Here is a 25,450-nt window from a genome sequence, read left to right as displayed (position 1 = left end):
TGTTGGTCCGTTTTCAATGTATGCGCTCTGTACAATGTTTTTGTGATTTCCATAATCCATATGAAGTAACTTCTTGATTGATTACATGGACTGTGAAGAAACTTTGACTTTTGATAGTAAGGTGGGAAAGTTTACTTACAATTCTGCATTCAATACAAATCGAATTGTGAGTCTTTTTTTTAATCAATGAAATAGGCTGTTTATGCTGACTTAGGAGGTTTGTTGAAGCTATTCAGTGTAACCCGAGTTCCTTTCATGTTGTTTCTATTTTCATATATTTTTGTTCTTCTAAATTGTTTGCTTGTTAACTTAATTTTTTTAATTGTATGTGTATGTTTGATAAATGTTGTTTTAGGGATGTGTGTGTTCTGTTTGACCATTTTTTGGTTTACATGCATTAATTCTTTGTTAATCAAAGGCTTTTTATATTCTGTTTTTTACGTGATCATTTCTCACTGGACAGTGATTGTGAAATCAGGGTTTGTCCAGTCCTAGAAAAGTTAAGGAAATTGAACATTGTTTCTAATTTGCATTATATTAAATGAAATATTCAATAATTCAACAAAACAAGCAAATATCGTCCATTGTTTTATTCCACTTCAAAGGAAATATGAGCATGAACTTTCAAATACGATGACTCCATCCTACATCACACCATTCACTGATTTTTGACGGCTCACGATTTGAGAGGTCCACTTTTACGAGACTTCACGTCCACCGCCCCACCCTCCTGATGAGCAGCGCCTGCTGATGTAATGCAGCCATTAACCACACGAGAGCGCTGTTTAACTACAGTATAACGGAGTTTTGACGGTTTGCAAACTTTTGATGTCCTATTGTTTTATTTTGTGTTACTGACCAAAATTATGTCTTTATCACCGCCGTTAATATGTACAAAAGCACATGTATCACGAGTTTGCTTTTTAGATTAATTTTGTTTTCAGAATTTTTTTTCCCTCATTTTTTCATACTTTGTCAGATTCGAGTTATTTCTGTGTATGTATGTATACGTAATTCTGCATAAAGTTCATTGATTTATTTCATTCATCATTATATTTTTATAATAGTTTATTAAGTGACACATTGTTAGATTTGTTTTGCATTTATTCTTGTGTGCATATTCTCGCGCTGTTTTGGAGCGCTTGCTTTCTTTTTTTTTCGGTTATTTTTTTTCAGAAAGTTTACATACAAACCAATAAGGCATATATTGATCTATAAATTCGAACAGTAGAAACGGCATACAACAAAATAAAGTAATACTGAAAATAAATAAATAAGAATCAAATAAAACAAAAAAGAAATAAATTGTGAGGGTCTCAAGAAGAGCAAAAGGTTTGCTTTCAAAGAAAATACGATGCACCGCTTCCACGTAATTTTCACATAATCCGCACACGTCAATGTCCCAATTAAATCTTATACGTCAGAAATGCTTAGATGTGAATGTCATTCAAAATTTTAAAAGAGAATTCAGCTTTGTGAGGAATTGGGTACGACAAGTAACGTTTTCTAATTACTTTAGCTTCAACAAGACTGAAATCACGTCCAACATATTTTCTTGTTAAAGGAAAGTATCTTTCAGTTAAAACACTCCTAATAAACTTATTACAGAAATTGTTACTGTCGAAGTTGAATCCTTCCACACAGAGTGAACTCATTTCTGTAACATTGGAATACACCACCCATTGTTGAGTAATTGTTTTGAAGGGGTCTGGAATGGCTTTGATTATTTTATTGAACTATCTAAGTGAGCACTGAAAGTTATGTTTAACACAGAAGTGTGTACTTTGGGGGGCTGTCGGAAAGTCATCCCATTTTCCTCTCTAACAGTATTAATAGTTATTATTAAATTTGATTTCACCATGTTTTTTGGTGCAAGTAAATCTTTCAATTCAAAAACATAGTTATTTATGTGACATACATTTGCGAAAATCACAAATATTTGTGGATCTGAAAAACGTGAAAATCACGGATGCATTTGTGTGAATCATTTTGAGACAAATCTCTCCCCACGTGTGAAGCCATCACTCTTCCATTGTGGACATCAGCTTTGGTGAGGAAAACATACAAAACAACATTCAAATCAAACGCTTTCCTTGATTGACTTTTGGTTGACAGCTGAGTTCTACTTGTGGGCGTGGGAGTGCCAGGAGAGATGGTGTGTTGATCGGCAACTCGTTTTTGAGGCTGCATCAAAATTGTCCCAAAATATTCTAAAAGAACACTCAGAATAATTGGAAATGAGCTCTAAAAACGTGTTGAAGCCTGCCAGACCGTGAAAGCCCGGGGGAAACAATGCGGCGACCCAAACAGCGAACAATTCGAAAGTTTTGCCTCTCGGTGGGGAGCAAGCGGCGAGCGAGCACGACTATGCTATGGAGGTTAGCATGGCTAACCAAACTAAACGGAAAGATTCCGGGCCTACTCCTGCGACTCCGCTTCCAACTGGCAAGAAAAGTATAGAGCTGAACAATACGAGACAGAGATCTCTAATCGGACCATCCTCGAAGCCATTCAATGTGTGGAAAAGAACTTTGACGAGCTAAAGAAGCAAGCTAAACAAACTAGCTGCATGCTAGCGACTTTGACCAAAGCGGTGCAGTTCAATGCCGAGGAAGTTAAAGAATGCAAGGGGAAAATAAAGGAGCTGGAAGCACAATATCTGTACCTCCAATATGAGAACGAGAAGCTGAAGGAGAAAATAAGGGAGCAGGAAAGATACAAAATGCGGTGGTGCCTGAAGCTTAATGGCGTGGCGGAGAAAAGTGATGAAAACATCCGACAAGACACCAGTCATCTCTTCAGGAAGATCGCTCCGAATTTAGAGGTACGCCAGCTAGAAGAAGCTGTTGATGTGCACAGGATCGGATGAAAGGAGGACAACCGGAGTAGGCCTGTTGTGGTGATGTTCGTGAGGAGGCTGATCAAAGAGGAGATTTGGCGCAACAGCAAGGATTCCCCGGAGTGCGACGAGAGAGGCGTTCGTTTCGCAGAGATGATGCCGCCGGAGGATTGGGAGGCGAGGAAAAAATTATGGCCACAAATCGAGCAGGCGCGGCGTCAACGAGCCTACTACCGTGGCCCACGCGGTTACATAGAGGGACGGAAAATTGACTGGCCGGTTGAAGATACAAAATATACAAAATGGGTGACAGTTATTAATATGGGACTTCTTGTTCGTTCATCAGAGTAAGACAAGTTTCATACTTCTAAGCAAGTTCTTTTTTATTACTTTGTTTTGCGTGAATGTTCAAGTGCACTATTTCTTGTGCTTCGTTAAATGTGAGAGGTCTTAGAGACCTTGTTAAAAGGAAAGCTTTATTTGTATTTTGCAAAGGGCGAAAATCACACTGTTTGTTATTAGAAGAAACGCATTCTTCTGACACCGATGTGAACTTTTGGACTTATATGTGGGGAGACCGAATTTGGTTTAGCCATGGCAGCAACAGGTCAGCTGGTGTTGCTATTTGTTTTCACAGATTTCCAGGTGTTATAACCACTCACAGAGCAGATTTAGAAGGTCAATGGCTAATTGCAGTTTTGGAAGCCGAAAGTCATTTTTTTGATTCTGGCTAATATATATGGTTACAAATCTGTGGCCCAAAACAAACACTTGTTCGACAATGTTACTGTTATGATTACAAAGCTTAAAACACGTTTTCCAACGGACCTGATTTTAATAGGTTTTGGAGAGGAGATCTCAAAGGCATTTGGCAAGCAATGTTATCTTATGATGTTACCGTAGGTCAAACAATGTGTACGACTGTACGGTATGAGAAGGCTCAATTCAAATGGAAACAAATGCGTGTTTGACAAATTGTGCAACGACTCTTCAAACGACTACAACAACAACATCGTATTGTGTATATGAGCCATTCTACCGAATTGGTTGAAATCGCTGTCCCACAATGAAAATCAAATTAAAAAAAACAATGAAGTGTTCAGCCCTTGCCTATTTTAGTAATATCTTGTTATTATCTATTTTACCACAAGGCATTAATTGAGATACTTTTAAACTGAATTTATAAAAAGTCATCTTTTATGTGTCACTTCCTATTGGGAGGTGGCTGTCCCAATCTCTTAACTCCTAAATTTCATGAAAAAAAATGTAGAAGATTTTTGCCAATTTAGAAAATACTTTACTTTAATAGAACATTTTGGTTGCTTTTAAATGTATGGTGAAAGATTTACATTCATTTTGTAGATTTATTTCATATTAGAAGTTTTTATGTAAAAAAACCTGTCCCAACTTTTCATGTCACTACCGAAACGCAACGAGTATTTGTCTGTAGGCAGGGCTTGGTTTTAGCCACATCCCCAGAGATTTCAGCAGTAAGAGACATTACCTTCATGTTCATCACAGGGCACATGGCAAGTAATTAGTTGGCAGCATTATTAAGTTATGTGCCCCCCAAAGTCTGAAAATCAGCATGTGGTTTTAAGGACCGTCACTACCGAACACCTCTTTTCTGCAATAAAATGAGCACTTTTGATTTTAATGCCAAATGTATTGTTTTCTATCTCTGTCCACATGCTCAAAACTGTCTGTGGTAGCCACGTTGTGCCTAGCATTGTTGAGTATTGTCAACAACTATCATAAAACGTCACTACCGATACGTTTCGGTAGTGACATAATGGTTTCGGTAGTGACAATATGATGTTTATTTTTGAATAAAGTAAGTTGAATAATATAATACGTAGATACATATGTCATACATAGATCTATCTGATTTTAACAATAATCTATTTCATATTTTATCTTAATTTGAAGGGAAAAACACCAAAATGCTAAAAAGCCTAGCCGTTAAACGTTAAAATATAGCAAAACTATTTAAGTGATTACAATGCTACCCGGGAGTCACTGATCGTGTAGTGGTACACACGCCTGAGTTGTGTGCGGGCAGCGTGGGATCGATTCCCGCTCAGTGACGGTGTCTGTGTGTGCCCTGCGACTGGCTGGCGACCAGTTTGGGGTGTAGTCTGCCTTCGTCCGTTGACAGCTGGGATAGGCTCCAGCACCTCCCTGCGACCCTTTATAGGATAAGCGGTTTGGAAGATGACACATGATGACACAATGCTACCCTCACACAAAGTATTACTGCAACAGCAGCAACAATATGGTCACTACCGAAATGTTGCAGTCACTACCGAAAAAACTCATGTTTTAACAAAAATAAAAAGTATTGAATTATCAACCAAAATTTTTGGTAATGATATTTTAAGGGTGTGTTTGTTTTAATTAATGATGACTTTTGAAGTCAATATGATCAACTTTCTACGTTTTGCAATGAAAAATAGCATATACATTTTGATTTATTTTGGAAAAAGTCGTATTAAATTCTGTTAAAAAATCATTTTGCTTGGTTTTGATGTCAAAACCATATATATGAATTTATAAAAATACTCTGTAGAGGGGGGAATGGAAAAAAATATGAATCGGCTAGGAAAATTATTTGTATTCTTCTGTAATTGTGTGTTTCAGTAGTGACACATTTTAGGGGCAGGCAAGATATTTGGGAAAAGCTAGAAAATACGATTTGAAAATTGACTGTACTTTTACTATATTTGTGCCCCTTAGATATGGTGCAAAATGAATACAAGAAAGGTTTTTCTGAAATAAAATACAAATTTCACACATTTTCCAACTCTGAATTTGAACCAATTCAGTAGAATGGCCCATATAACAGTAGCCCTGTTAGTAGGGGAAATATTTGTATATGTTTATTCGCCTTTTGATGTTGGAAGATTTTTTATACATAGATCTGTATATATAAGGCACCACTTTGAGACTTGCCTTTTTTTGTCTGTTTGTTGTTTTTGTTTGCCCTAACAAGCTATTTCTGATATTCATTAGTTCGTTTTCATTCAAGTTTTATTTGTTTTTATTTTATTATATATTATTATTACTTTTCATATATGATGATGATTATTATTATTGTTATTGTTATTATTATCATCGAGTCGTTTATCCATTTTTTCATATCTGCTTCCAAACATAATATCCAATGACCAAAAGAGACGCGGGCCGGGAAAGCCTCCTTTCATCATCTTTAGCGATTGCAACATCGACAAGGCTGTTCACATGGTAAGAGAATATCTTTTTGCATTTTTTGTCTTTAATCAATTAGTAAGAAAATAACTGGTGCTTTTAAAATGTTATTTAAACATTTGTTTGACGTGCCCTGTTCGGGGTGTAGTCTGCCTTTCGCCCATTGTCAGCTGGGATAGGCTCCTTTATTTAAAACAATTTTTTGTACATTGTCAACTGGCTTTAATCACGGTGGATGACCTAACCTAACCTAACTACAAGTCTCACATAAACCTTTACAAGTGTATTCTTAATGACAGAGTAGATCAATGAAATAAGGTTCTAGGTGTACGAATGATCAATAATCAATATTATTAGGGGGCCCGTACCTTATTGTACATAGAGGAGATTGTAAAGGCGGGGCCATGAGTGATACACACTCTTGTACACTAGATGGCGATATGCACGTAAACGTTGCGTGTAGTCTGCCTATTATCGAAAGAAGAAAACGAGGGCTCATTGGGGCGAAGTGCTACGAAGGCCAGGCGGGTCTCACCAAATTTCCTGATTTTTAACCAACGTGCTTAAACATTGACTGAGGAAGTCCATTATCACGTCACCAGACTAAACCATTATTTAATGTATTTTATTGTCCACTTAAAGTCGTTTCGGTGCACGTTGAAGCGTCTCAGCCTAGCCTAGTTTAGCGTGCTAGCTGCTAAAAATGAGACCTGCTTGCTAGCAACTCATCGCTCTGCAGAGAGTGTTGTGGTTGTCTTGGGAAAATGTGTGCAAGAAGAACAGAGTACTACAAGGAGGAACTTTGTGGAGCAAAAGAGGATAGCGGGCGACTTCAACTACTGGACGCCATTTCCAAGATGCAGCCAATAATTCCTCACAGAGCAGGTTGGGTTACTCCTTACTCTTACTTGTTTCAGGAATACGTTCAATTTTAAACAGTATTTGTATGCTTTCTGGGTATCATATAAGGAGGGGTGATTTCAGGTGCGATCAGAGGTTTAGGGGTGCTACAGGGAGATCATGGCGGGGTAGCCGCCATGCTTGGAGCGCACTGGAGGCGACGTGACTACTGTTGTTACATGCAAGACAAACTCGCTGTTCCTTGCTTGATTTAGAAGGCCGAAATATATAAACATGGTGAACCGTTGCTGTCTTAGGGGTGCAGTTGTTCCACCGACGATCGCAAAGGAAGAAAATTTAACAACGAACTGAGTTTTGATAGGTTTCCTGCTTGGCGAAAGATCAAAGTTAGGTAAAGTTAGCAACAGATAGGCACATTTGGAATTGTCCGTAACTCCAAAATGCAACGTTATTGCAACGCAAACGATGGCTTTGCCCACTTTCTGCAAGGTAGCCGAAGAGATGGTGCGGTTGTGCTTTTTCAACAAGCTCCGCTGAGACGTTGCCCAGGGACCGTCAACAAATAGCGAGCACCAACATGAAAACGAACTATTAAAAAAAACACGTTTGTTATTATTCATTGTCGTGTTTCTTCAACGGTTACACAAAGACTCCCAGCTGGTTACAATACTACCCTCATTTGGGGGAAAAAATCATAAATCAGATTTTAGAAGGTAGTTTGTTTCAATACTCAATAACTCCATGAGTGTTCATCATTAGGTCTCCAAAGTCACATCACATATTGTTGGGCCTACCTGGTTATCCTACAATTCTTCCTAAAATGAGGATTGTACTGTAACCATCTGATGATCTTCTATGTGTGATCGTAATTAAAGAACAAACACGAAAATTAATCATGATTACGTTTTTTATTTTTAATTGTTTTCTTGTTGGTGGTCGCTATTTGTTGATGGTGCCTCGGCACTGCCTCTGCGTCGCTCTTAATAAGAAACAACGGCATATTCCTCGCTTTGATGACAAGCAGATATGTTAAAAATCAACCCATATGAGCTTGTAGCTCATTGGCTTACGTCACTGTGGTTACAAAGCCCTGCCATTTTCTTGCATTTTAACATGTTTTTGAATCGACAAATACACAGCCTTTAACGTGCACTCATTCACCGCCCCAAACATGGAGGATGATGACGTCGTGATGCCATTTACGGCCCTATTACATCAGCGCAATGTCAAATTACTGCGTACAGAAATGTGTTTGGTGTGTACGTAATGTGAAATGCCGTGTCCAAAAGCATGTTTTGTGTGTTCGAAAATGTAATTCGCATGTACAAAACCGTCCACCCGCACGCACAAGATTGTTTTTACGCTTGCGTCTTCTCTTCTCTTCGCATAGAATACACTGATTCACACTTGCAACACAGGCGAATTGTGCCACAATTCTTAACCGATCAGGAGTCAGTTTTGTTTCTAATTGCAAGTGACTGTCCCGTTGATCATCACTGATGTCTGGTGATTCTTGTGCATGCAAAAGGACATGTTCATTTACGCCACTGTACTTCGTCCGTCGAGCTGCAAACAATTTCCGCTGAGCATGTATATATGTATGTGTGTGTATATATATATATATATATATGTATGTATATATATATATATATATATATAATGTATATATATATAAATTATATATACATATATTTATGTGTGTATGTATATGTATTTATGTATGTATATATATATATATATATATATATATATATATATACGTACGTACGTATATATATATATATATATATATATATATATATATATATATATATATATATATATATACGTACGTATATATATATATATATACGTACGTATATATATATATATATACGTACGTATATATATATATATATATATACGTACGTATATATATATATATATATATATACGTACGTATATATATATATATATATATACGTACGTATATATATATATATATATATATATATATATACGTACGTATATATATATATATATATATATATATACGTACGTATATATATATATATATATATATATATACGTACGTATATATATATATATATATATATATATATATATACGTACGTATATATATATATATACGTACGTATATATATATATATACGTACGTATATATATATATATGTATATGTGTATATATATATGTGTATATATATATATGTATATGTGTATATATATATATGTATATATATATATATATATACATATATATATGTATGTATGTATGTATAATTGAGTTATGTCACGTGGTGTTTTTGGTTGCTATGGTAACGGGCTCAGTAGTGAATGCCGGGTATTTTAAATAGGTGTGCAAACCAGCTGTACAGCCGAGAGACTCTCGCTCGGAGCCGTATTTTTTGTTGATCGCTAATTGCTAAACGCTTCTATACGCTAAACGCTTCTATATGCTACGCTTCGCTAAGCTTGGCCATGCTTCGCTTTTCTACACGCCACGCTACCCTACAGTTTATTACCATCGAACCGTCCAGAGTATATCTGTGAAAGCCACTGTTTCATTAAAACCATTGGTCAATTTATTAGCGCGAGATTACGCGCGGGCGCGATTGACTGTTGCACGCGGGAAGGAGGGCGGCGGCACTAAAGAGGAACAAACGAATACGAAAACAAGCCAGAGCTCGAAGCCCCCCCGTGCACTGAGGTCTCCTGTTTGGGAACATTCTGGCTGTCCTGTTAAAATCACAGATGGGGAAAGGTACGTTACGTGTATAAAGGCCGACATACACCAAAACGATGTTCGCCGACAGCGAGAGACGCTTACCCCCTGTGGCGTCTGGCCGGCTTTCGGCACGTCGCGGTGTGCTTTGACAGACAGCGACGCTGGCCATTAAAGTACCTTCTGCGCATGTGTGAGATGTAATCCCCTTCCATACCATCGGCGGCGGTCGTCACTATTTCTAATTGTTAGAAAAATCCAACCGGAAAGCTGTTGGCCAGGGGCGGATTATAACAACGTGAAAAATGCATTCAGCTTTATTCTTAGCTCACGATGAACTCCCACCTTACGAAACCCTCACGTTCTTGACACGGTATTGTGAAATAATTAAATTGTCAACCCTCGCTCTTGTACTTGTAAAAAGATGAAGGCAGCGGAGACGTGCTCACTGTTTTCCGCATTTGTCACTTCCCGTTGGTGCTCCAAGCGCTGATTTGCTAGCTAACAGCCAATCAGAGCGACCAACTGTCACGACTGGCGACGCCGATTCAACATACGTAAACGCCCCCAAGACGCTTACAGACGGGTTACGACACTACGACAGTGGCCACTACACTAATCAGACGGCGCTTCAACACACAACAACGCTTAACAACGTACGGCGTCGGTTTTTTGGCCTTTACTCCCAAAGTTGTGTGCCGACATTGCTACATGAGATCGGCGGCTATGCTGTAGTAGCAGGTCTAACATAATAACACTTAAAAGGACATCATCCAACTTTGAATGTGTCTTCGACGAGGAAGCAAGCAGTCTTTTTAGCCAAAAACAAAGTACAATAGCTCTCTCTCTCCTTCGTTCTCCGCTGCTCCTCTCACTAGCCGTACGATGCATTCATGAACCTCTGAAGCATCAGAACTCGGCAAAACACAAATCCGACCACAACACAGATTTCCCAATTTGTTACAATATGCCGTTGCACATTCAAAGATTTTAATGCCTAAAAAGTGTAAATAAATTAATAAAGACTTTAAAGGTACTGTATTTCATTATAAAAAGTTTTAATACAGTTAGCAATAATTGTAACTGTTATTGTATGTATTTTTTTTATCACAAAAAGTGTATACATGTACTGTAATGACAACTTGTCTTTAACTTGAATACTTAGGTGTGTCATAGGCTGTTGCTGCTGATTGTTTAAAGATTTCAGTGTCTTAATAATTAAAAAAATTAAGAGATCTTTATTGCTAGTGTATTTTTCATTCTGGTGTAATTTCTTAGAATATCACCCGAATAGTTCATTTTTATTTATTTTTTTCTAAAGAATACACCGTTTACTTGTCATCTTTTCAAAATAAACCTTTTTTAAAAAAAAAAGAAAGTTTTTTTTTTTAGTGTGGAGGCCAGGTCACATGGATTTAAGGAGCCCCTGCGATTACGCCCCCCGCGGAAAGGGCCCCCCCAACGCAGAGGCCCCCCCTGAGGAAACACTGGAGCTAAAAGCTAACAACAATCAACAGAAGACAAAACACTAATCTAATCTAAGAACTAAAGTCAATATGATAAAATATGATAAAGTAAAAATAATCCCCAATAAAAAGAAAAAGATAAATTACTTAAATTATTTAAAAGCCAAGCTAAAAAGGTAGGCCTTGAGCTTCTTCAACAGTCTCTGCGGACCTGACGTCCTCTGGCAGGCTATTCCAAAGTTGAGGACCAAAATGGCTGAATGCAGCCTCGCCGTGGGTTTTGGTCCTCACCCTAGGAATAATTAAAGTGCCGGCGCCAGAGGACCTAAGGATCAACGAGGGTTGGTATGGTAAAAGCAAATCAGACAAATAAGATGGCCCAAGACCATTAAGACATTTATAAACTATTAAAAGTACCTTAAAATCCATCCTGAAACACATGGGGAGCCAATGCAGCGAGTTTAAAACTGGTGTAATGTGCTCCCACCCTCTGGTTCTCGTCAGCACCCGAGCGGCTGAATTCTGGAGTAATTTCAAAGAAGAGATACTCTTATTGGGGAGGCCAGCGAGCAGGTCATTACAATAATCTAAACGACAGGAAATAAAAGCATGCATCAGCACTTCCGTGTTAGACTGAGAGAGCAACGGGCGAACTCTGGTGATATTCTTAAGGTGATAGAAACCTATCTTGGTTACATTTTTCATATTAGGAATAAAACTGAGCTCAGAGTTAAATATGACGTCCAGGTTCTTCACACGTTCTGAGGCATCTTTACGCTGATTGGCTGTTACCCACTGCACAACGAACCAATCAGATGGTGCTGTGGGCGGGCCAATCTGCTTTAGAGAGGGAAGGAAAGAAAGAAAGAAAACCAGCTTTTAATTTATCTGCCTTAAAATGTATGAAAAGGGCCAATGTAATCGCCAAATATCAGCCCCGATAATCGGTCTATCACTGCTTTACATCGACACTCGACGATATATGCGTGCCGATGTATTTACGTCATCTGCAACGTCGACTAGTCAGGACAGCCCTAATATATATATATATATATATATATATATATATATATATATATATGAAATAATCTGTAAAACTAACTGCATTATACCATATAGTGTACAAGGTCAATACCACTTCTGATAGGCCCACCGCTCAAAAAGCTGCAATGACAATGTCATGGATAGGTTCCCCCCAAAAATCCATAACCTGGGGTAAATTAGCTAATGCCAAACATTACGTAGTAATCCTAACTCATCTGGCTCTCCTAATAACAATTATGAATTTAAACCATAATGCTCTCTTTGTTTTGTCCTGCAGACGTCAGTGAAGACGTTCATCCTGAGCGGCAGGATGCAGAGCCGTCCTACATTAAAGAGGAAGAGGAGCATGAAGAGGTCCCCTACTTTATAGAGAAAGAGGAGCAACAGTCCCCTTACTTCAAAGCAGTGGAGGAGGAGCCAGAGTACCCTTACATGAAAGAGGAGAGGGAAGAGCCTCCCCACATCAAAGGGGAGGAGGAGCAGGAGATCTGCCATTTGCCTTTGACTGGTGTCTCTTTGAGGCGTGAAGATGCTGAAAAGCCTTTTATCTGCTCAGACTGTGGTAAAAGATTCTCTAAGAAGAACAATTTAAAAGCACACACAAGAACCCACACTGGCGAGAAACCTTTTGCCTGCTCAGACTGTGGTAAAGGTTTTTCTCAGAAGGCACACTTAATAAATCACACAAGAAGTCACACTGATGAGAAACCTTTTGCCTGCACAGACTGTGGCCGAAGATACTCTTACAAGACGAGCTTAAAAGTTCACACAAGAATGCACACTGGTGAGAAACCTTATGCCTGTACAGACTGTGGCCGAAGATTCTCTTATAAGCAAAGCTTAGAAATTCACACAAGAAAACATACTGGTGAGAAACCTTTTGCCTGCACAGACTGTGGCCAAGAATTCTCTTACAAGTACAGCTTAGAAGTTCACACAGCGACACACACTGGTGAGAAACCTTTACTTTGCTCATTTTGTGGCAAAGGATTTGCTCTTATGGCAAACTTAAGGAGTCACAGAAGAATTCACACTGGTGAGAAGCCTTTTGCCTGCTCGGCCTGTGGCCAAAGATTCGCTCATAAATTACTATTAAAAATACACACAAGAACACACACTGGTGAAAAACCTTTTGCCTGCTCAGTTTGTGGCCAAAGATTTGCTCAAAAGGGAAGCTTAACAACACACTCAAAAACACACAATGGGGAGAAACCTTTTTCCTGCTCACTTTGCGGACAAAGATTCTCTAGGGAGCGCGAGGTTCAGAGACACAAGTGTATTGGCGAGATGAGCAGTGATCAATGAAGTTTTCGCCTCTCATCCGACCAGGCTGAGCAGCGGCTGTGCAGTAAACGAAGAATACATTTCAGATCAGCGCTATGTGAATGAATTGACGAAGACATATCGTCCACGATTGTCAACAAACAACAATAAGTTCCGGTACCGTCTGTGTTTAAACTAATTAGCAAACCAAGAAGATGATTAAAAAAAGAACGCTGGATGTCTCTTTGTTGGTAAATTATAGACCCTTCTCAAACCTTCCCGTAAATGCTTTTAAATCCAGATTAAACACGTTGCTTTTTTCTCATACCTTTGAATAAGTCCTGTTTTTCTTTTATATATTTTAGAAACCCACTTTTATTTCTTTTAGTTAGTTTCTTGTTAATGTGTTTAGATTTTGTCAAGGTACATTCTAATCTTTATCAGCTACTTTTGTTTTCACTGCTTTTGAATGTTAACTGTTTTGTTTGTAAATGCTTGTGTTGTCTTGTGTGAATCATTGAATTTCCTTGTGTATGAAATATGCCATATAAATAAAAGTTACTTGCCTTGCCTTCCTTGTTACATCACGTCTTTTCCATAGAACGTTTTGTGGAGTCTTCAATGACTGTGTCCAAATTCATAAGATGGGTCCTTCGAAGGCCGGATTTTCGGCAGCTTGGCGTCACTTCCGGCGCGGCTCGCTGCACCTGGTATCCAAATTACGTGTGGCCGATTCGCACCGGAATTGACGCCATGTGGCTGAAAACGTGTTTCAGAAAATAACGAACCACGTGGGCAGAACACGCAAAGATTTATGATGGTGTGGCAGTGCCATTTCAAGTTTTTATCAAGGTGTAAATAAAAACAAGGTGGGGTTAGGTGTCCTCCATGTCAGTAAAGAGAATAAAGTTCAAATGAAAATACAAATATAAGAAATGAAGATGAATGTGTCACACTTCTTTTTTTCCAGTTTTCTTCATTTGGTTTTCATTAATTTATTTCAGACAGCGGTCAACATAAACAAGACAACCCAAACTTAAATTGATGGTACTGTTTGATATTTTACTTAGATTTGTCAATGCTTTACTTTGCTTGAACAATATTTGATAATTGTTTTAGCCTTTGTAATGTCAAAGGTTGCATATTTGTTGCGCAAAAGCATTCACAGACTATATTATTCAGCAAATGAATCACGTTATGGGGGAACTAAACATGGACTAAAACCCACCAAACTTACACTCATCTGGCCGAGCGAATTTTTTTAAATGTTAGTCATCACGCACAATTAAAAAAAAAAAGTCTTGGTAATAACACCGCCTACAGTGGAACAACAAAATCCAATCCCTGTAAGTTTGACGGCTATGAAAATTGGGAAGCACTAGCGCCCAGTGACTTACCAAAAAAGTCCATTGCAGCCACATGCTAAGATATACAGAAGGTGAGCTGTGTTTTTTTTAATGTCCTTTGGCCCATTCTTGCACATTTACAGGGTGAGTCATATTTTTGCCCATCAAACAGGTGCGCACGTACACACACCTGTAGGACATTTTCCCTTGATAAGTCACTGAATTTGGGAGCCCGAATGTACCGTCCTCTACATGGCCAAATCTATCCATACATGGTCTGTGCAATAGCAGTACGTACATGAAAATCCAGGAAGACCAAGCGCATTTTGCGGCAGCGGTCGAGGCAGCCTTTACGTCACTTCGCTTATACGACCGCTGCTTCATGAAAGCCTCAAAATCGAGGCAGCTGCTTTTGCATTTCCTCCTTCTGCCGAGTGATGTCGCAACTCCATTCGAAGTGCTGTCGCTACCTTTTCCTCATTCCATGGCATCGAAAGTTTTTGGGAGCGGTTTCTTTTGTTCGTAAGTGTTGTTGCGAGTATTGTGACAAGCTTGTGTGTGTGACGTTTGGATGTGGGGTGCGCATGCGTAAGGAAGAGGGCAGTCGAGAATGCGGGCGCGTATGCTGGTGATAGAGAGAGATGTGAGAGACGAAGAAAAGTATGAGAAGCAGGAGAAAAATGTGTATGTTAATAAAGCGAGGCTGCAGTACAACCCCCGTCTTCCTGTAGCGTGTTGTTGAGCTACTGAGCCCCCCCCCAACCCTTTTACCGACGACGTGCGAGAAAAAACGACAAAACGACCATGCGTAGTAAGCCGTTTTTGCGAAAAAAAAAACCAAAACAAAAAACGACCATGTATAGATTTTAATATTCTCAAGATGCTGCTGTCACACACACAGTCAAGTAGGCTACAATGGGACGGCAATGTCCATATTGGGAAATACAGTCTAAAGTTGTTGACTTCAAAACATTTTAGAGTAAATCCAAGGCTGAAATGGACTTTCTGCCTGTGTTTTTATGCAGTGTTTTTCAAACTTTTTTGAGTCACGGCACATTTATTTCATTGAAAAAATCCTGCGGCACACCACCAGCTGGAATTGTGAAGAAAAAAAATCTTATTTTAACAATATGGGTTATATTGTTTATATAAGTGTTTTTTTCACATTGAAGAATGACGTTATATTATATCGTCTTGAATAGGAATTTACGGAGCCCCTAAGGTGACATGGAAGTAAAAAAAACAAACTTTGCGTTCCCTCGCAAAACTTTGCTTTCTCTCGCAAAGATTGCGTTCCCTCTCAAAGATTTGAGAGACGACAGTATGTCAGAGACGGAGAAACCGTGCTTAATATCAAAGACAGATTTTAGGTCTTTGTATTACAAGCGAATTTCAAAGAAATTCCATTAACCCTGCCCACGGATGAAAACGCTCCCTTTGTTGCTTTTGTTAATCCGGAAAATGACTCGTAAGTACATAAACACGCATTTTTAAAAATGCATTCCCTCGCAAAAAACTTTGTGTTATCTTACAAATCTTAACGAGGGATTGCAATCTTTGCGAGGGAACGCAAAGGTTTTTGAGGGAACGCAATCTTTGTGAGGGAACGCAAAGCTTTTTTTTTTTTTTTTACTTCCATAAGGGGCTCCGTAGGAATCAAATAAACACAAAGAAAAAAATGTTTAATAATGTTTCATATTGATACTTACTCAGTGTGAAACATGAGCCTGTTTGGATAAACATGCGTCACAAATTCGCTTGTCTCTAAACAAAGACAATTAGCTATCCTCTGGCTGCTACCTGCTGGTATGAAAGAGTACTACAATGTAATAAAGACAGGATTACGCTGCCAGGCGCTAGACAGCACAGGCACCCAAATTAGATCATTTCCCACGGCACACCAGTACACAGTTTGAAAAACACTGTTTTTCGGAACTCTTCAAAATGTGTCATTTATCGCCGTGCCTCTCCTCCTTTTGCCGCCTCGGCTTACCTCGCCTCCTTCTTCTTTGCCATCGCCAGTGTTTTGGGGTTTCAAACATCCTGTGAGCTTCTCATCTTGCGAATTTGGCACATCAGCTCTTCATCGCATCGCTCCTTCTCCTTTTGCGCCTTTCTTTTTTTCAAGAGGAGCCTCTGTTGCAAGCTTTTACAACCAAGAGACTTTATTGGCCACAAGCAATATACAGTATATATCTTATTTTTTATTTTAATACACAAAAAGTCGCACAAACAGGCAAAATATGAACAATAGTGTGGCTTTATAGTCCAAGAAGTACAGACAGTATAATCCTGATGACAATTCAACCTATTTTCAAATTCATGACAACAAAAATACAAAGTTTTCACTGCGGTTGAAGAAAAAACAAAAGTTCAGCATCCCTGTTAGAGGGTACATAGACATACAACAATTTCCTTGGTGCATAAACTGATTAAGCCTGCTCAGATGCTGCTCATCTCATCAACACACTTGTGTCTCTTAACCTGAAGCTTCCAAAAGAATCTTTGGCCACAAACTGAGCAGGCAAAAGGTTTCTCACCAGTGTGAATTCTTGTGTGTTTTGTTAAGGCACCCTTTTGAGAGAATCTTTGCTTGCAGGTTGAGCAGGAAAAAGGTTTTCCCCCTATGTGTGTTCTCATGTGTGTTGTAAAATGTCCCTTATAAGAGAATCTTTGACCGCATATGGAGCAGGTAAAAGGTTTCTCCCCAGTGTGTTTTCTTGTGTGATAAATGAAGCTTTCCTTACGGAAGAATCTTTGGCCACAAACTGAGCAGGAAAAAGGTTTCTCCCCAGTGTGTGTTCTTGTGTGTATTTTTAATTTCCCCTTATAAGAGAATCTTTGGCCACAAACTGAGCAGGAAAAGGGTTTCTCACCAGTGTGGCTAATCATATGACTCTTCAAACGGCTCTTATAAGCGTACGTTTTCCCACACAGAGAACATTTCCAGCATTTGTTGCCAGTGTGACCATCAGACGGTTCATCCTCACCGTGAGGAGAGTGTGATGTTGTGTCGTCACTATCTGATAGTGGAGCTATGAGGCCATCCACTTCTGATCCTCCACAGTGGTCTCCATCACCTTCTGCTGTCATGTGTTGACTTGAGCTGCTGCTGCTACTACTGCCGGGAGGCTCCGCCCCTTTCCCCATCTCATTTTGACCATCTTCTTCAATTAGAGAGATTTCTCGTTCTTCCTTTTCTTGGATGTGGTGAGGCTCTTCAGCCTTAACTTCCTCCTTAATGTGGGGGGACTCCAGCACCTGCCACCCAGCACCAAGATCCTCACTGATGTCTTCAAAAGACAAAACACACAAGGTTTGGTAATGTCAATTCCCATGTAACTTTGAAATTGCAGATTGTTTATATTGATACTTCAGGTTTATTGTAACTTAAAGTGGAAGTCAACCCAAACATATTTTTTTCAAGAATTTGTTCCCAGCAGGCCCACTTGTTGAAACACGGCATTCTGATTAATTTTGCGTTTGTGGAATATAAGTCAAGCAGCAAAATGCACTCATTTTTAGCCATCTCTGGGGGCGGCCATTTTGTCTTCTGTCGACTGATAATGACATCACAACTGCTCACAAGGACCAATCACGGCTGACTTGTTTTCTGAATCAGAGCCGTGATGGGTCGTTGTGAGCAATTGTGATGTAATTTTCAGTCGACAGAAGGCAAAATGGTCGCCCCCACAGATGGTTGAAAACGAGTAGATTAACACTACTTCCACAAATGCAATATTTATCAGAATGACCTGTTTCAACTAGTGAACTTGCATAAAACATTGAAAAAAAAAAAAAAAAGGTTTGCGTTGACTTCCCCTTCAAGGCTATTATAATGAAAAGGTATTAAGGCTAATAAACATTTATTTTCCAGTTCTACCTAGTTGTGGTTTAATTTGTCTTGATTTCGACAAAAACAAAGACAGAAAGACCAGTCATACCGGACAAAACTCTGCATGTTTGTAAAAAAAAAAAAAGACAAATGTATTCATTAAAAATATGACTGTCACAGTTATACTTGGGGTTTATGTGTTTTTTAAATTTTTTTATCTTAACTTTGCACATGGGTGGGGTTTTCTTCTTTTGGGTATTTTGCTAGACTTTACGCTGGTAAAATTGGGCATAATAGAGCATATGAGCTTTTGTGGGATGGAAAAAGTCTTTTCCAGGCCAATCGTGGCTTCCCTCATTTGCATAAAAATCAAGGCGATCGGAGGCACAGTACGCACGAGTACGTCGAGGTTAAAATTGTGGAAACAGAAATACATTCGCTTGGATCTGTGCATGACATTGGCAGATAAACAGCAAAATCTCCCCTTCCGTGCATGGGCAAAAGGAGACCATATTATACCTCTGATCCTTTTCTGCCAGTCAAAAGTGCTTTCGTCCTTACAGTCCACGCAGTACAATTGACAAAATATATCTCTTGATAAGATTTTATTTTAAATATTTATAGTGAATGTTTTTCAAACATGCCCACTGCCTGGCGCTCTTTTTGCGGAACTGCAAACACAATTCACTGCTTTATACTCATTTTCCAAATGATCAACACATTCCTTGCGAAACGATACACATTTATGGCTGTTATTGACACTATTCTACCAACTGTCTGACCACACTGTCACAGTAAACAAAATCTTTTAAATTATTAGGTCACTTTGCAATCAGCCTAAGCACAATTAATAAGCCACAGAGGAGGCCGAATGACCCAAAATGATGACACGATGTACATCTCTCTGTATCTTTCAATGAAATTATTTTCTTTTGGAGGGGGTGGGTGTGTTTTGACATGGACAATGCTTTGTTTGCAATGTGTTGTTTGTTTTGAGTTAATACAGTAAACGCCTTGAATAAAAATACTTTTGAATTTTGGATCCCAGTGTTTCCAGAACGATGACAAAAGTATGGCCTAAAATTGAGACAGCCTGCTTTGTGCACAGAGAAAGCAAAAGCCAGTTGTGTTTTTGCCAGTTTGGTGAAAGGCGTTCTTATATGTGTGACGAGTTTTGTAAAAAAAAAAAAAAAAAAGCCAGTAATTACAGAAAATGCACTTAATATATTAGAAAAAACTAACGCGAACTAGAAACGCATTTTCAATTTCCATAACTTTACCAGGATTTTCACAAATGTCTGATTTCACAAACCAGTCCAGTGAGAGCTTATCACATATAAAAACAGAAGATAAAAAGCCTGTCTTACAAAATTAATGCTTCCGATAATACATTAAAAAAACTCCCCCCAAAAATTGGCGATTGAAAAACAAAGAAAGCAGAACAGAGACATATGGTATACATAAAAAAAATAACTAATTAACAAGCAAATAATAAGAAAAAATACATGGAAAACAATAACAACATGAAAGCAACTCAGGATACACTGAATAGTTTAATTCACAAACCTTCAAAGTCAGCATATTCACAAGACTCACTGTTTGATGATTTATATTCCATCAGGAATCACATTTAAACTATCCTATCTTCACGACAAAAGTCAAAGTTCCGTCACAGTCCATCTAATCAATCGTTAACTTACTACACATGGACATCACTAAAACATTATACACAATGCATGCATTGATTCAAGTAATTTTGCATCAGTGCTAATTCTCAACACTTGTCCACAGAGGCTTTTGAGAAGATACACAGACGACAAGATAAAATAGAAGATGCTATATTGAATTAATGTCGGCGTATGGAAATAATGATTATGGTAAATACTCATGATATTAAACATCTACACAACTGCGTTTCTCCCCAGCACACTTATGTCTCTTGACCTCTCTTGAGTGAATCCTTGGCAACAAACTGAGCAGGCAATAGGTTTCTCACCAGTATGAGTTCTTGTATGCGTTGTCAAGCTTCCCTTCCGAGAGAAACTTTGGCCACAAACTGAGCAGACAAAAGGTTTCTCACCAGTGTGTGTTCTTATGTGTATTTTAAAGTTTGCCTTATGAAAGAATTTTTGGCCACAATCTGAACAGGCAAAAGGTTTCTCACCAGTGTGTGTTCTTATGTGTATTTTTAAGTCGCCCTTCTGAGAAAACCTTTGGGCGCAGTCTGTGCAGGCTAAAGGTTTCTCACCGGTGTGTGTTCTTGTATGATGTAATAAATTTCCCTTATGAGAGAACTTTTGTCCACAATCAGAACAGGCAAAAGGTTTTTCACCAGTGTGTGTTCTTATGTGGTCTTTTAAGGTTGACTTACGAGAGAACATTTGTCCACAGTGTGAACATGCAAAAGGTTTCTCACCAGTGTGTTTTCTGGTGTGACTTATTAAGTGTTCCTTCTGAGAAAATGTTTGGCCACAAACTGAGCAGGAAAAAGGCTTCTCACCGGTGTGTGTTCTTGTGTGTTCTGTCAATTGTTCCTTACGGGAGAATCTTTTCCCATAAATTAAGCAGGAATAAGGTTTCTCACCAGTGTGGGTTTTTCTGTGTATTTTCAAGTGTGGCTTACGAGCGAATCTTTGACCACAGTCAATGCAGGCAAAAGGTTTCTCACCAGTGTGTGCTCTGGTGTGACTTGTTAAGTTTCCCTTCTGAGAGAATCTTTTGCCACAAACTGAGCAGGAAAAAGGTTTCTCACCAGTGTGGGTTTTTGTGTGTATTTTTAAGTTTCCCTTCTTAGAGAATGTTTGGGCACAAAAAAGGCAGGCAAAAGGTTTTTCTCCGGTGTGTATTCTCATGTGTTTTAAACGGCTCTTATAAGCACAAGTTTTCCCACACTGAGAACATTTCCAGCATTTGTTGTCAGTGTTACATGTCACATCACCTTCCGATTCATCATCAACAGCAGCATCAGGAGCAGCGGCATGTGATGACACGTCATCACTATCTGCTTGTGAACCTTCACATTGGTCTTCATCACTCTCTGTCAACATTTGTTGACACGAGCTGCCGTTTGGAAGCCCGGCCCCTCTGTTCCCCTCACTTTGACTTTCACTCTTCAAAGGGACACCAGTCGTAGGCAACTCCTCCTTCTCTTTCACGTAGGGACGCTCTTCTCCCTCCTCTTTCATGCAAGGGAGCTCTGGCTCCTCCGTTTTTATCATGGAAGGAGAATGCTGCTCCTCTTCCTCTTTAAAGTGGGGGACCTCTTCATCCTCCTCTTCCTCTTTAATGTGAGGATGAACATCTTCACTGATGTCTGCAAGACGAAAGAAGACATACACACGGTGTTATGGTTTGTAGTTAGAATGAAGGTGAGCCAGATGGGTTATGATTGCTACGTACTGTTTGGCATTTGCAAATTCACTTAGTGATGCATTTTTGGGGTGCCTATCCATAGTTATTTGTGGAAAGACTTGCACATTGCACCTTTTTGAGTGGTGGCTAAGGATGGGTATCGCTAAGATTTTAGGAATGCACATATTTGGCCCTTTTGAAGTGCCAGCACCCAGCCTTTGGAGCAACCTTCCAGAGACAGAGAAAAGACCAACGCCTAGTCTTTCCAAGTCAACCACAGATAGCATGGACGTGCTCTCAGCAGGAGGTCACAACAAGGCCAAAAACAGCATAAAGACACCGGACCCCCTAGGTCTTAATTCAATCAAGCCGTCTCTGGTGTAGTGGCCGAGTGTGAAGATGGACTGACCAACGTCTGCAACTGGAAACTAATTAAAATTATGTTTTTAATTTACGTCCAATGTGTTCGTGGTGATCTGCCTCCACAGGACATATGAAATAAAAGCAACACCCAGTGCATGACGTTTGAATTATATTGCTGTTTAGTTGTGTTCCATTTTGACGACTTTTTAATTTTACTATGCGTTACATCATCCTGGAATCCGACCGACCTGTTGTTCAGTGATAACAAAAAAAACCACCACAACAACAGGTATTTAAACTTTTCTGCTCATGTGTGCCAAGCTCTAAAAATTCATTCTCACAACTTTGGGAAATCGCTTCCCTCAGCCAGCGTCCCGACATTGTTGGAGGATGCAGCCTGCTTCATTAACATGCGGGGCTCCTATAGAAGGCCGTGCGAACCTCTCACTCTCTCTGCTCCCCTGTGACGTCACTCCCCGCGGCAACGCTTCCTCCCCCTCACCGTGTGAGCGATGACAACCAACACCTGTAAGTGCAGCTTGCAATTCCTACAGGGCATACCGTTGGTGCATAGTTAAATTGGTAATCAGCAGAGCTTGGTATAAGTCAGCTAACCTTCACCTGGTACGCTAGCTCACCACTCATTACACGCGCACGCACGCACGCACACCCACACACACGCACGCACACACACGTCCGGTCCCCAATGCCCCCTTTCCTCACAAACCTTAGATATTAGTTTTTCTTCATTTATTTAGATTTGCCTTAGTAAAGGATTTCTTAATTGTGATTGTATTTCTGCTTCTGAACATTGTAATGTGTTTCGTTTGGATTTCAATAGCTGTAGAAAATAAATCATTATCATATACAGAAATCTAGTGGGAATTGTGTGTGTTTGAGTCAAGTTTCAATCACCGATCTGGTAAGTCGGACTCACATAATCTTAATGTAGCACCTTCACATATCTTTGACTCATACAAGACTGAATTATGAGGACTTTTCCGTCCGTTTTGTCCCCCCCCCCCCAAAAAAAAAATCAACCCAAAACGGCCTTGTGCCCCTGGCGGCCATCGAGAGTTAGTGCAGGCATTAACTCAAATCGTAATATTTAATACTGAACATACGCTACATTAGTTAGAAATAACAGAAAGGTAGAAGGTGCAATATAACGTTCATTCAGCCTAAATCAACAAAAACAGAGATGTTATGGGTGGAGCTTATCGATGCTTCAGTTTTAATTAAACGTTTTTTGTTTTTTTTTAAGTTTAGTACTGGGGTTCTGTACCCATCCTGAGTGAAGGCCCTGTCAAAAGCAGAAATAGTGTAGTAAGTTTTAGTGATTACTTCATATTTGGTGTCTTTCTACTGTATAATTTCAGGCCCTTTAACTCATTCACTGCCTGCCATTTTGCGAGTAGCCACCTCCACCTTGCCAGTTGTTTTAAAGGATTTTCACTCATCTTTCAAGGCCCACAGAATATTGTGTTCTGCAGCAATATGACCACAAAACCCTACCAAAACCAAAGATTAGACTCTCTTCTTTCAGTAGAAATCAGCAGTCGAACAAGTTTCACCAATTTTTCCTGTTCTGACTTGTGTACAGAGAAAATGAGCTTTTTCAGGGGATGTCGTGTATATGATCTGGTGCATATGTGAAGCCCTTTGAGACTTTCTTGTGATTAAGGGCAATATAAATAAATTTGACTTGACTTGACAGACAACAAATCCTTCATTCTCAATGGGCTATGGTGTTATATTGTCAAGCACAAACATTTTCATAACGATGAAACATTCCTATGCATACAAATGTTTTTGGTTTTTTTTGCTCTGTTTTTCCATATGTGGTCACTATATTATATCACTGCATTGGGCCCACTACAACTGGTATGTCTCAGATCCAAACAATCTCTACAACGCCCTATTGTTACAATATTAATTCTTAAGCCATGAGTTAATTGATAGCTATAAGTTTTAATGTGAGGGGTTTGAATAGCCCAATTAAGAGATGGAAAGTGCTATCACAGCTCAAACACTTTAGATGCCAAGTTGCCTTATTACCAGAAACACATTTATCAGATGATGAACATCAGAAATTAAAGTAATCCTGGGCCGATAAAGTGTATTATTCATCTCATAGCTCTGGGAAAAGAAGAGGCGTGGCAATATTGATACATCGCCAAGTAAATTTCAGTGAAACATCAATATATAAAGATGAGGAGGGCAGATTTATAATGGTGAATGGTATACTTGAGGGTATATCAGTCTCCTTTATTAATGTGTACGCCCCAAATGAGGATCGACCGGGATTTGTAAAATCGATATTTAACTATTGCTATGCTATTGGGTGGAGATTTTAACCGTGTAATGTCACAACAAGATAGGAAACCTCAGTCCAAAACTGCCATACCTAAAATGGGTAAAACGCTTAAACATCTTAGCTCAGAGGCGGGTTTAGTGGATGTGTGGAGATCCAAATTTCCCAAAGAGAGAAACTTTACATTTTATTCCAATAAACATGCCTCATATACAAGAATTGACTATTTATTTCATTTAAAGCTGAATTGTATCAAGGTGAAGATATAAGTATTATGCCCATCACCATTTCAGATCATGCTCCAATGGGATATAGGCCTGACACCAGCTCTAAAGCAATGGAGATTAAATGCCTCCCTCCTTAATGATCCGGCTTTCATTACATTTATTAAAACCGAATTTAAGAATTATATGGACATCAATAATACTCCAGATACTTCTCCAATTGTGTTGTGGGACTGTGCAAAAGCGTATTTAAGGGGAAGAATCATTTCTTACGCTACTGCAAAAAAGCGGCAAAAAATTTCAAAACAAACAGAATTAGAGGACAAAATGAAGATGTTGGAACATAAACACAAACAAGGATTGTCACCTAATCTTTTAAAAGATCTTAGTATAGCTCGTAAGGAATTCCAGGAGCTATTATCCGAAAAGGTAGAGGGAAGGCTCAGATTTACTAGGCAGCAGTATTATGAATATGGGAATAGAGCGAGCAGACTTTTAGCTTTTAGGTTACGGAAACAACAATCTTCTAACATTGTACACAAATTGAAAGTGGGAACCAAAGTGGTGGTTAAGCCAGCGGAAATAGCTGAAGTATTTGTAAGTTTTTATAAATCG

General features: G+C 39.0%; 2 protein-coding genes across 5 annotated transcripts in view; one reads left to right on the top strand and one right to left on the bottom strand.

Moving 5' to 3' along the window:
- Positions 1-6,468: 6,468 nt before the first annotated feature.
- On the top strand, positions 6,469-13,973 carry LOC147126849 (uncharacterized). The gene is made up of 2 exons (XM_086022155.1): positions 6,469-6,931; positions 12,417-13,973. Exons 1-2 carry the CDS (start codon positions 6,811-6,813, stop codon positions 13,442-13,444), a joined length of 1,149 nt encoding a protein of 382 aa, XP_085878281.1. The 5' UTR covers positions 6,469-6,810; the 3' UTR covers positions 13,445-13,973.
- Positions 13,974-16,988: 3,015 nt separating this feature from the next.
- The window catches only part of LOC147126848 (uncharacterized), a 26,077-nt gene continuing 17,615 nt past the window's right edge, over positions 16,989-25,450 (bottom strand). For 2 of the 4 annotated variants that reach the window (XM_086022102.1, XM_086022104.1), the window contains one exon: positions 20,230-21,896. In XM_086022102.1, coding sequence (XP_085878228.1) covers positions 20,485-21,896 — 1,412 coding nt within the window. In that variant the 3' untranslated portion in view covers positions 20,230-20,484. Of the gene's footprint in view, positions 18,042-20,229; positions 21,897-25,450 lie in introns of those variants that run through there. The other 2 variants (XM_086022103.1, XM_086022106.1) reach the window with 2 other exon arrangements.

The sequence above is a fragment of the Filicampus tigris genome, chromosome 22 (genome assembly GCF_054856515.1).
Source record: "Filicampus tigris isolate MCC_2025a chromosome 22, RoL_Ftig_1.0, whole genome shotgun sequence".
NCBI lineage: Eukaryota > Metazoa > Chordata > Actinopteri > Syngnathiformes > Syngnathidae > Filicampus > Filicampus tigris.
Note: the sequence above shows the minus strand (reverse complement) of the source record. Positions and strands in the feature narration are given on the sequence as shown.

Bases quoted from the DNA above. Each gene is read 5' to 3' on its own strand.
- LOC147126849 (XM_086022155.1), top strand. From the start codon at position 6,811: ATGTGTGCAAGAAGAACAGAGTACTACAAGGAGGAACTTTGTGGAGCA. The intron at 6,932-12,416 runs GTTGGGTTACTC...TTTGTCCTGCAG, and splicing joins AATAATTCCTCACAGAGCAG to ACGTCAGTGAAGACGTTCAT.